General features: G+C 35.7%; 1 protein-coding gene across 4 annotated transcripts in view; it reads left to right on the top strand.

Moving 5' to 3' along the window:
• The window catches only part of LOC106873600 (mevalonate kinase), a 96,278-nt gene that overhangs the window by 78,124 nt on the left and 4,608 nt on the right, over nt 1–13,546 (top strand). For 2 of the 4 annotated variants that reach the window (XM_014921036.2, XM_014921053.1), the window contains 7 exons: nt 1,185–1,202; nt 4,601–4,748; nt 6,121–6,271; nt 8,206–8,462; nt 10,052–10,097; nt 12,456–12,546; nt 12,908–13,018. In XM_014921036.2, the coding sequence (XP_014776522.1) occupies nt 1,185–1,202; nt 4,601–4,748; nt 6,121–6,271; nt 8,206–8,462; nt 10,052–10,097; nt 12,456–12,546; nt 12,908–13,018 (822 nt within the window). The other 2 variants (XM_052968872.1, XM_014921046.2) reach the window with 2 other exon arrangements.

Below are 13,546 nucleotides of genomic sequence, written 5' to 3'. Positions count from 1 at the left end.
GAGGCTTCTTTCATTGTCCCTTCAACCAAATCCACTCATAAGGTTATGGTTGGCCTGGGGCTATAGTAGAAGACTCTTGCCCAAGGAGCCATGCAGTGAGACTGAACCAGGAACCTTGTGTTTGAGAAACAAACTTCTTACACACAGCCATGCTTGCACCTATGTAGGCCACAAGATTAATGAAGGAGTCATGCAAGTCTGTGTATTACTCGCTATCCTATTTAACTTATACCTTAGGGAAGCAGACAACATTCTGGAAATGTCAATACGTGGTAAGATCACAGAGAACCTTAGATATGCAAACAATACTATCTTAACTTTCAACACTAATGAACTATAGAACCTTGTATCTCAAAGTAAATGACAAAGAAATGCCCACAGAACTACACATGTGCACACTTCTACACATATGAACATTTATACACACACAAACACACACACACAAACACAAGCACACCCTCATAGATACATATAGAAATATACATATACATTTCTGCAACAAATATGTTATGTGTATATGAGTGTTTGTGCGTTTGTACAGAGAGATGGATGTTTGGGTATGTGCTTGTGTATATTCTTTCGTTTTTTTACACAAAGCTAACTGAACAGACATGATAATAATAAAAAAACAAGAGCTGGGATAAACACGATCAGAAACAGTAAACATGAAGCAAAAACCAAAAGGGTTGAAATTTTTAGAAAGTCATAGCAAAAAGATTAATCTTACTAAAACCAATAAACATTAATATGGAAACAGGCAAAAGTTTGTGAAAATGTTATATATGCTCTGCTATATGGAAATGAAACATGGACATTAACAAACGTTTTATCAAAAACATTGATTACAACTTTGAGATGTTGGTATACAGAACATTTTTGAGGATATCAAGGGCAAAACACAAAATCAATGATGATGTAGCAATAATTTAAATAAAAATAAAAATAAAATTCTTTAATATAGACACCATCAAAGAGAGAAAAGTAAAATATTTTGTACGTTTATTTGGAACAGTTGAACAGATTAAAATATTGCGAATTTTTAAGGACATACTTAAATCTATAAGAATAGTACAAGAGTGAGATTATTCATGCTCCTTAGAGAAGACAAAACCAGGTGAAAATGACTTATTTGGAAACGCAATTTGTTACAAAATTTAATTTTTTCTTTTTCTTTCTTGTTTCAGGTTTTTATCGGAATCAAGGTAGGTTGTCTCCCTTCCACCACAGCGCTTTGATGTCTTGGAGTACATTGTATTTACATTTTATTAACTACTTTTTATTTTGGTGGGAGATCTGAGTGAATTCTTAAATGACAACGAAACCGGTCGGTTCAGTCACTAATTCAAGCAACCGAAAAATGCCCTTGTGAGAGCCTAATTTTATGACGTGACTAAATACCTGTATTTATTCATAAGCTACACTACTGGTTCTTTAGTAAAGTATAGAGATACATTTGGTTCTAATTAGACATCAAATACAAGCAAATTAGTGTATACGTTTCAAAATATATCATTTTGTTGAATAGGCATAGCATCACTTTTTCTTAGAATTGAGAATTATAGAAAATTGTTTTATATACACGGAGAGTCTGTTATGTTTATATTTTCTTCGAAGATTTATTTTTATTGAGAGTTATATAGTTTCACCAGTTTTGTTCTGACTTCGAGAAAAAGGGCGTGTTAACTTATATATAAACATATAACTATATCATTATGGTCATGAATTCAATTACTGTATCGGCTCCTGGAAAACTAATTCTGTTCGGCGAACATGCTGTTGTTTATGGAAAGGTAAGAAGATTTGTTCTGTTATTGTTATGCATATATCTCATATATTGTCCGGTAAAACTACAACAACATAAGGTTTATTACCGTAATTGATAAGATACGCATTAAAAAATGTATCTCAGAAACACAACTGATTGTTTTTCAACTTTTAGTTCTTTACCCGCTACAAAATTCCTTGCAGAAATAAATTACATTTTCTAAATCTTTTTGTACTTTTAAGATGTTTGAAGAATTTCAAGCCGAACAAAAATGTCTTATTTTTTTCTTCGCCAACTTGGACTTTCATTGATGACATTTAACTTTTGTTTGAATCATTCATATTGTTTTCTTCTCGGTCAATCGCTCTTATTAAAATTATTGAACGATCATTTTTTCCCTCCGCTAAGTTAGTCTGAATTGAAAGGGCGGTACCACGACTTTCGCAACCCCACTCATTCCAGACAAGTCAAATCGATACAGCTGATGCATAGTTTCTACGTATTAGGTTTGGAAGAATGGAAGGCACCTATGACTTTTGCAGACCCTCCAAGACCGGCGAGCCAGAAGTCGTTAATGTTCTGTTTAATCTGTTGCAGGCAACACCTGTAGTAAAGACATGAATAAAGAGATTCCAGAAAGACGATGTCCTGGGGAAAAAAGGACCGGGCATAATGATTAGTGCGGAGCCGAGGGAGTCGAATTCAATGTAGAAAGATGAGTGGGATCGAATGCCTGAGTGGTTGCTGTAGACGACCAACCGCCTCCGCGGAACAGAGGCCGTTATTGTAGTCACAGAAAAGATAGAAAGAAGAGACAAGAATCATGAAAACCAGAGTTTGGGCGTGTCAGTTGTTTAATACCAGTTAGTCGAGTGGCTCCCTTCTCTGGACGCAGTCCAAGATTTTTTATGTGCAGCACCCTCCCAAATGTGAGCTTCACAGAGTGTCAGCAGCTGTTAGGGCTGGAATATTTTCTGGCCCTGAAGAGAAGAGTGTCTTAGGAATGACGTGAGGGATCTAGCTGAGGACTTCTTGTATTTAGGGTGTGTGTGTGTGTGTACTTGGTTCATATGAGTGGTGCTTGAGCTTCTTTTCTGTTGTTAAGAGAAACAAAGTTGGAATGGTCCCAACCAAAGGATTCTCTCAAGATTTCCATTTGTAGAATCAGTGCAAGTTTGGTGTATGATGTCTAGGCTATGTGTGGATGATACATGATTGGGAAAAGTTAGAGAGGAATGAAGGGCTGTGCCATCTGCATAAGAGTTGGTGTTGTTGGATTTGGTGACAAGTAGGTTATTGGTATATATATATATATATATTTATTTTTATTGAGAGTTATATAGTTAGGATTATTAATTTATTAATAAATATAGGGTAAAGGATTAGTATTGCTATCTGTTGGAGACTTATTTTAGAATTAACACTTTAACTGCTATTTCTAAAATTTCGGTATGTGGTGAAGCAACTGTTGCTGATCCCTTAATTATGTTTATATATATAAGGAAGAGCGTGGGTGACAGTACTGGATCCTGGGGAACACCAAAGTTGATCAAGAATAGGGCAGAAAGAGCTCCATTGACACATGTGACAACTGTGCAATCAGAAAATTTCCAATCCAAGGAATGAGAGATAGTGGGGCATACAGATGGGAAGTTTTGATTGATTTACATGCTAGACACAATTGAAGGCTTTTTCAATGTCTATAGAAATAGTGCAGCTTCAACAAGTTGTTGAAATACTAGAAAGTTTAGAAGTTGGAGGTGTGTGTTGCTTTGATTTGTTAGTAATTGGATTGATATAAATTGCACAGAGACAGTAATAGTTAATGTTAGTATAAAAGCTGGTTTGGAGATGAGTCAGAGGTATTTGGGGATGACATCCCAAATACTCAAAGTGAGTATTTGGATATCAGTTTGTCTGTCAGGGATATGGGTAGGCTTAATTACCTAATTGGTTCAGGCAGTTCAGTATGTAAAATCAGTTGGCTTCTGCACCATCGGCACTGGTGTGGAAGGAGTATAACAACCAGGTAGTGATCCCAAGTACATTGACCTCAGAGAGAGAGAGATGAGGTGTGAATGTCTTTAATGTAAGAAGTGAAATGGTCAAATAACTGATGGTGACTGGAGGAGTTTGGAAAATGATGGAGGCAGAAGATGAATATAGAATTGAATAGATAAGCTTCAACTCAGAATAACTGGAGGTGTATTGCTGAGTGTGATTGGATTTATTTTCGTCCTTATTGATAAAATCATCATCATCATTTAACATTCATTTTCCATGCTGGCATGGATTGGATGGCTTGGCAGGAGTTGGCAAGGCCAGTGGCTGCACCAGGTTCCATAGTCTGTTTTGGCTTGGTTTCTACAGCTGAATGCTCTTCCTAACACCAACCACTTTACAGAGTGTACTGGATGCTTTTTACATGACACCAGCACCCACATCAATGCTTTTTACATGGTATCTTGTTTTTAGGGAGCCAGTGTAATCAATTATCTCTTCTAAATACAGCCATCTTTCCGTCTCATTTCACCAACATTTACACTCAAACTGGTTAGCATGTTAGCTTAAGTGATCATTCTTTTACAGACAGTATTCATTTGCTTGTGTTATTGCTGAATCATTTCTAATTAAGTCTAATTAACAGTGAAGAATCTGAAAGAAATACCAAATACCTTTATCATTCATCATCATTGTAGAGTAGTTTCATGGCTACCTTAAATTTTTTTTTAATAAAAATTTCAATAGGAGGGTTTTGATTTTTAATATAAGAAATAAATTATCATTCATTCTTTTTCTTTTTTCATTTTTTTAATGCAACATAAATTTTTACAGATGGCCATTTCCAGTAGCTTAAATATGAGGTCATTTATTCGACTAACACCCTCAGATACAGGAATGGTCCAAGTATCTATATCTGCTCTTGAAATAAATAAAACATGGTCACTTAAAGATCTGAAGAAACTGTCAGAAGAATTTACAGGTATGGTGAAAGTTTAATCCTAATTTTTAATTACATTATTAATCAACCTGTTTAAATTTAGTAATTATAAAATAATTTCAATAGTCTTAAAGTATATACATACATGTATACATGCATACATTTACTCTCTCACAAACAGGCACACACATATGCATGTGTATGCCCCCCCCCCGTCCTCATTCCCTTTCTCCTTTACTCCTTTTCTCCCTCCCTCCCTCTCATCTTCATTCATTCCCTTACTCACATGTGCCTTTGCCAAGAGATATCTTTCATTATTTTTGTGTTCTAAAATTAAAAGAAACTGTTACTATTGATTTCAAATTTTGGCACAAAGCCAGCAGTTTCGGGGGAGGGGTAAGTCAATTACATTAAATCTCCCCATAGCTCTTGCTGAATCTAGACACAGTGAGAAAGCTACTGAATCTGTCAACCATGAAGTAATTGCCATTGGTATATCAGAGGACATAGCTGACCTTCTGGCATTTGCTGCCAGGTCATCCAATGACTTCGACTGTGTTCCCCTAAAGGGTGCTCTCCACCTTGGTTGACCAGGTCTGAAATCCAAACTAATCAGGCTGTCTTTTTCAAACTCTTCTGAAGCACATTCATACCGTTTAGCCTCTGATAAAGCTAGGTGTGAAAATTGGATTACCTTTAGAACATGCCCTGGCCTAATACTTGATGTATGCCCAAAGCTATGTACTGTAGCTTCCTTAAATCGCAACTCAGCACAACATGAAGGCTTCAGGTTACATGATGATGGGCAGAAATGGAAATTTATTAAGGCTGGTGTTTAAACTTGGAATATAGTCATAATACAGTGTTTAAACTTGGAATATAGTCATAACTGATGCAGATAGATATTTTGTTCAACACTTTACCATCATCATCATCATCAACATCATCATCATTAAAAGTACATTTTCCATGCTGGCATCGGTTGGACAGTTTGACAGGAACTGGATAACCAGAGAGCTGTCCAGGCTCCAGTTGTCTGCTATGGTGTGATTTCTATGGCTGGATGCCTTTCCTAATACCAGACACTTTACAGAGTATGCTAGGTTCTCTATATGTGCTACCAGCATGAGTTTATTTTATGTTGTACATGGCACTAGCACAGGTGCATTTTATATGGTGCTGACATGAATGCATTTTACATGGCACCAGCACCTGCAAAACAAAGACTCCTTATTTGGGAGATGGAATGGGGGCATGGCCATAAAGGATATACCTGTATATATGGATGGCTGCAATTTACCATTTTTTCCAATTCACTCCTTAAATAATATCAGCACTATTTCAGTAGAAATGTTTCTATTGATATTGTTATATCAAATTATATTTTCAAGTCTTTTTTTTCTTTCTAATTTAGTTGATGAATTAGCCCAAAGACCAACAGCGACTGTTTTAAAGAGGTTAAAATCATTCTTGGATATTACTTCAGATTCAATGACCTCCAAACAAATGTTTATGATTTTATTTCTCTATCTCTACTTAGCAATTTGCATAAACAGCTCACAAAAGTAAGTTGTTTTAATGTATTTATTGTTTTTTTATCTCTTATCTGTTACTTGTTTCAGCCATTGGACTGCATCTATGCTGAGACTCTGCTTGAAAGTTTTAGTTGAACAAATGAGCCTAGGACTTATTGTTTTTCTTAAGTCTGGCACTTATTTTATCAGTAACTTTTGCCAAACTACTAAGTTACAATGACGTAAACAAACCAACATCAATTGTTAAGTAGTGGGAAACAGACATAGATACAAAGATACAGATATATATATATATTGGGTCATCCCTTAAATAATGCAGTTTTTTCAATTGCATGAGCTAAAAGTTGGAAGGGGATGGGATAAACTACCTGCATCAACTTGCTATAAAAGCAGGTAGTAATTTTACCTTGTACTTATTCGTAGTGCAAGTTTTGAAGAATGCAGTTTGATTTTAACAGTTATTCTTTTCAAAGCTATAATGGAACTGACAAAGGAGCACATTTGGCATATTTTGCTTTATGAGTTCAGTAAAAACAACAATGCAACGGAAAATGTGAAGAATATTAATGTAGTATATGGGGATCGGACAATAAGTGTAAGCCAGTGTCAATGGTGGTTCCAGAAATTCTGAGCTGGAAACTACAGCCTAGAAGACGAGCCTTGTCTTGGAAGATCTGTAGAGCTTGATGAGGATGTCCTGCAAACCCTGGTGAAACAAAATCCCACTGTAATTGTTCAGGAACTAGCATAGAGGCTTGGATTTGGTCATTCAAGTCAGTACTAGAAGAAAAATGACCATCTTTGGTTTCAAGACGAAAGGTGTTCTTCCATCAGGATAATGCTCGGTCACATACAGTGAGGTTGACATTTCAAAGGCTGGAGCAGTTTGAATGGGAAACCCACCATATTTGCTGGACATTGCCCCATCTGATTATCATTTATTCTGCAGTCTTCAAAATCATTTGGATGGAAAAAATATGAATCTGTAAACGAGGTCAGAACAGTACTGAAGGACTATAATCATTTATAACTATCACATGATGTCAAGACAAGGAGGAGACTTACACATATATGATGAGCTTCTTTCCACTCACAAGACATTGGTCATCCTAAGGCTATAGCAGAAGACACTCGCCCAAGGGGCTATGCAATCGAGCTGAACCTGGAACCATGTGGTTGGGAAGCAAACTTACCACACAGCCACACCTGTGCCTAGTTCTTTTAGTTAAATCCATAAAAGGTGAGAATAAATTATTTAAGAGGATACAAGTGAAGAGAAACTGTATTGTTACTGATTTAACATTCTCCACACTTTAACTGACATATTGATATATTTCAAATATTTTAATCTGGATCAACTTGACCAAACATTATTTGTTTAAGCCAGTAGTTCTTAACCACGGTCCATATAACCCTTTGGGGCCCACATAAGATTTTGGGGGTTCCACACAAGGAAAATAGGAAAATTGGGGCCACAATATCTTATGGGTCCATGAAAAAATTTTACTTTAGATGTATTTATTGCAAGAAAGTGTTGGGTTTCTTTCTCTAATGTTTTACATAGTTCAACCTACACAAGTGAATATGCAGAAAGCAAAATAGGAATTTTGAAAGAAGTTTGTATAAAACTAGTTTTTAAACAGTGAATGGCTGTTGGGGTCCACCCAAGTAAAATAGTTATCAAAGGGATCCATAGGTAAAACAAATGGTTGAGAACTGCTGCACTATGTAAACAATTGACATGATAATTTATACATGAAAGTTACAGGAAAATGCTAAGAAGAACAGAAATAGAGAGGTAGAGAGTGAGAAAGAGTGAATGAGAAAAGGGGTGTAGAAAAGAAAAATTATATGTGCATATAACTTTAAGCAAATAACTTTCCTCGTCTGTATGAACTGAATCCATTAAAAACATTTTGATTATATTTTCTTTATTTAATCAAAGTACATAATTTGTGTTTCAGAGAATTACCGTCTATCCAAATTGCAGTTATTGCTGAACTTCCTGTTGGTGCTGGTCTTGGCTCATCTGCTTGTATTGCCGTATGTTTATCAGCAGCTCTCTTACAGCAACAGCAGATGATCACCCATCTTCACAAAAATACATTGAACCACCACTGGACTCTGGAAGATCTGAAAAAAATTGATGCTTGGGCTTTTAGAAGTGAGTGTATAATTCATGGAACACCATCTGGTATAGATAACACCATTTGCACTTTCGGTAAGTTTTTTTGGCATATAATGGTTCTCCATGTATCTCCTCTGTAGCAACACACCAGTTCCTGTTCCTCTGCCATATTTTAGCCTTTCAACATTTAGCATAAAGCCATCTCCTTCTCTATGACACTTCCACACAGTCAAGGGAGCTTGTCTTACAAGTTTTTTGGCAGCCACACTACTGCTTTTGTTAAGAAATAAAGTACCTAGTACCTGCAGTAAGGTGGTTGAAAATGGATGTTGAATGATGATGTGCGTGTCACTTTGTGTTTGTTTCCCACTGTTGCTTGACAACTGGTGTTGATTTGTTTACATTCCCATAGCTTAGTAGCTTGGCAAAAAAAGGCTGATAGAATAACTACCAGGTTTTAAAAAGTAAGTACTAGAATTGATTCGTTCAACTAAAACCTTCAAAGCAGCACCTCAGCATGGCCACAGTCCAAAGATTGAAACTAGTAAAAGATAAAAGGTAGTAGCAAAGATTTGGTAAGAGTCTGATGAAGTGCCGCTCTGTGCTTTTTAACCATGAGTGAATTTATACTGGTTTTATGTAATTTATCACACATTATCATTTATATGTAATGGTGTAATCATTCAAAGTGGAATGGTACTGAAACAATTGTAACCAATATTAAACTTGTGCTATATTGATATCTTCATCTTTTCCCTTGTCTGATACACAGGGTGGACCAAAAGTCATACACAAAATAAGTCCAGTATACTCTACAGCTGTCAAAAACACATTTCAATTTTTCTAAAATTGAATAAAATAAACAAAATCATGATAAATAAAAATATACTTGTATATAATAAACTAAATCTATAATAATGATCAGGTGCAGTTCCAAGAATTTTTTGAAAGGAATACAGTCCCAAGAGAAAAGGGTGAAATAACATTATTTAGAAGGACGTACTTCATTTCTTGAGGGGGTCTGCACCTGATAATAATAACATAATATCGTAACCAAAGATTTTGGTACATGACTTTTGGCCCACACTGTATGTATATATATTATTTAAAACAATTTGACTCAGCCTCATGCTACTTAAAGTTTCATAGGTTCCTGTAATGAGCCTACAAAACTTGCTTGGGGCTGAATCAAGTAGTTTTGAATAATAATAATATATAACTCTTACTATGTTGAGTGCCTCTTTCTTTCATTTGTTCACTTACTTGTGTGTGTGTATGTGTATATATATATATATATATATATATATATATATATATATACATATACATATACACACAAACACACATACATACATGCACATAAATATAGACAACTGGAAGAGGGAGAGTAAATTTCAGTTGTGGAATGTAGCATCTGCATGAGAGGGTGCTCAAAAGTTCCTGGCTTTAGGGGTATCACAAAAAGCCTGGTTGGAGGCCCAATCTTCCAAGTTCTTTTACAGGGCTTAGAAAAACTGAAGAATCACTACAATAAGTGTGTAAATCTGAGAGGGGAATATGTTGAATACAATCATAATTAACTGATCCTCCTGTATTTTCTTTTACCCAAAGCCAAGAATTTTTCAGCACCTCCTTGTAGCTAATTGGGAAGAAGTATATTTATATATTTGATATTTATTTAGGTGGAGCAGTAACATATGAGAATGGTAAAATACAACCCTTACAGAGGTGAGTGTTTGAGTAACAGCTTTCTGAATTAGCTAATATTCTAACACTGAATAATTTTTTGGGTTACTGAAGTGATTAAAAAAAGTTGTTAAATTATTCTAAAGCTATTTGTTGTCTCTTTTTAGATTTATCCAAATTAAAGACTTTGATAAAATTCTAGATAAAAAGACACCGATAAATTGTTTTTGCTTAAATGCTATCATTCGCAGACATGCTCCTGCTTCTGGACTACAGGCATGCTGCTTCCTCTCTGCCTTTTCTACTGCTTCTATAATATCCTTATAATAGCCTTTTTCCTTTTGAATTGATTGGACTCATGCCATCTCCATTCAGGCACTCCTGTTCTACTTGTCTCTAATCTTCCTATCATCTTTGCTATATCCAACACCACAAATCCCACACCCATTTTTTATTTTCTGCATTCATCAGGTGCTGTGTGGTAAGAAGTTTACTTTCCACCCATATGGTTCTGGGTACAGTCCTACTGTGTGGCACCTTGGGCAAATGTCTTCTACTAAAGCCTTGTGATTGGATTTGATAGACAGAAACTGAAAGAAGCCCATTATGTGTGTGTGTGCACACACGCATGCACGCACAAATAAGTTGTCTAAATTACGCAAAAATGAAAATAACACTAACTTCTCATTTTAACTGATATATTTACCAAAATTACATAAAAATATCTTGAAATACTAAAGAGTAAATTTATTCAATAAAATCGCCATTGGCTTCAACTATGGCCTCCAGATGACTTCAGAATCTCCTGCAACTCTTCTGGGTGGTCTCCTTGTTTAATTTGCTGAATGCTGCCGTAATCCTTGTCTTCAGTTTATCTTTGGTGTTACAAGGAGTTTTGTTGGTCTCTCACTCAACTGCACCCCACACATAATAATCAAGGGGGTTGCAGTCTGGGGAGTTAGGTTGCTAGATGTTAGGGGTGATGTGGTCACAGAAATTATCTGACAGCCATGACTGGGTTCTCTTGCTTCTGTGGCATGGTGCAGAGTCCTGTTGCCAGACATAGGGTGTTCCAGCAGCCACTCTGGGCAGCATTACCTCCTCCAGGCACTTGATGTAGGTCTCTGTGTTGAGTCTGAGGCTGTGTGAGAAGATGATGGAAGCATGACATCGCCATCACTAGTAATCACTCCAAACACCATGATGTTGACTGGATGTTTGATTTTTATCACTCTCAGTACATGTCCTCAGATTGACACTCAAACACTCTGAAATGTTCATATTGGAGCTTCTGGCATGAATGACAAGCAATATAGCACGTTGCTTCCAAATCATTGGCAGAGTGATTTGCGCCATGATGTTGTTTTTCTCACAGACAGTGCCCAACTGACCCTACTATACTGTGTAGGCGACAATATTAAAAACAAACAATGCGCATGCACGAATTTAAAAATATAAAATGGCGACAATTTACCCATCACACCCTGTGTGTATACACACACACACACACACATATACACACATGCATATATACACATATATATATACAGATATGTATATATATATATATATATATATATATACATACACACACACACACACACACACACACACACACACACACACAGGGTTATTCAAAAAGAATGAACCAGTTTCATTACTCAATATTTTAATAAGGAAAAGCAATAGAAAACTTCAGCTAACTCACACATATTTACTCCCAATCAACTTTTATTTCCTGTCTTACAAGTGTTCAATGTGGCCGCCACCTGCAGCACGGGCAACATCAATGCTATAAGAGAATTCTTCCCAGATGTGTATCTGCTTGGCCTGTGAGATCCCCAGACCTCACTGTGTGTGATTTTTTCTTGTGGGGATATGTAAAAGATCGTGTTTATGTTCCACCACTACCCATTACCTTGATGACCTTAAACATCGAATAACAACAGCAATCAACTCAGTGGATCATGATATGCTGATATGCATCTGGGAGGAATTCTCTTATCGCATCGATGTTGCCCTTGCTGCAGGTGGTGGCCACATTGAACACTCGTAAGACTGGAGATAAAAGTTGATTGTGAGTAAATACTTGTGACTTCCTTATTAAAATATTGCGTCATGAAATTGGTTCATTCTTCTTGAATAACCCTGTATATATATATACATACATACAGGTGGCATGAGTCCAATCAATTCAAAAGGATAAAAAAGCTGTTATAGAAGCAGTAGAAAAGGTAGAGAGGAAGCAGCATGCCTGTAGTCCAGAAGCAGGAGTATATCTGTGAGTGACAACATTTGGCCTCATCTTTAGAATTAAGCAAAAATAATTTATTGTTGAATATATTTTACACACATTATACACACACATTGTCATCATTATTTCTGTTTTATTTTTGACAGAAATTTTAAACTAAATGTTTTAATAATCAACACTAAAATACAGAGAAGCACTAGAAAGTTAGTTGAAGGAGTGAAACAAAAAATGGCCAGAGTAAGTACAATAAATTACTTGTATGGCATGGTGTGGTTAACTCATAATTGAATAGCTGGGCAGTTTCACTTTATTTTACTCATTTAACTATACTAATTATTCAATTGTTCTACCTATATAGTCTTCCTCTTGAAGTTGTAGTCTCTACAATAAGAATAATGTATTTGTAAGCTGCTACATAGTGAAAGTGTCATGAAGTATATGATTGTGAGAGTATGATTGAGTACATAATAATGAGAGTATGATGGAGTACAGGATAGAATATCAGGGAGTAGTTATAGAATAAATATTTTGAATACAATGAAATATTTAGAAACAAAATAAAAATCATTTAAAAGAATTTCTCTTTTTTAAAATCCAGTATCCTGAGGTTATGCAAAAAATTATGGATGTGATCCATGGAATAAGTTTGAAGGCCTGCGAAATTTTAAATGAAGAAATTCATGAAGATAAACTTTACCCAGTACTTGAGGTAGAATTAATCTTACCTACTCAATATACTTTCTCATTAAATTGCTTCTGAATGTGTAAATTTTACATTTGACTGTATGTGAATTCACTACGTATGACTACACAACTCAATACATATGACTACACAACATATGACTTGCTACCTATGACTGCACTACATATGATTTATTATATATGTTTCACTACATGTGACTACACTGCCTATGACTATTATATATGCTTCACTACATATGACTACACTACATGACTACTCTACATATGACTCCCTTACATCTGACTACACTACACATGGTAACCTAATGTAAGTAAATGAATTTCTGTTGGTTTCAATGATGAGGATTCAGTTGTTCAATCAACTGATTGATTTGTTCATTAAATTAGCATGTATGCGGCTGAGTATTCCACAGACGTATGTACCCTTAACATAATTCTCAAGCAAAATCATCACGACCAGTACGTGGTAAGACTGTACTTTTGAAATACAGGTATAATCCTTCTGATGGGTTCCTATTACAGTTTCTGTGTACCC

This window comes from Octopus bimaculoides, chromosome 6, assembly GCF_001194135.2.
Source record: "Octopus bimaculoides isolate UCB-OBI-ISO-001 chromosome 6, ASM119413v2, whole genome shotgun sequence".
In the NCBI taxonomy this organism is placed as follows: domain Eukaryota; kingdom Metazoa; phylum Mollusca; class Cephalopoda; order Octopoda; family Octopodidae; genus Octopus; species Octopus bimaculoides.
This window is presented reverse-complemented; position numbering and strand designations above follow the sequence as displayed.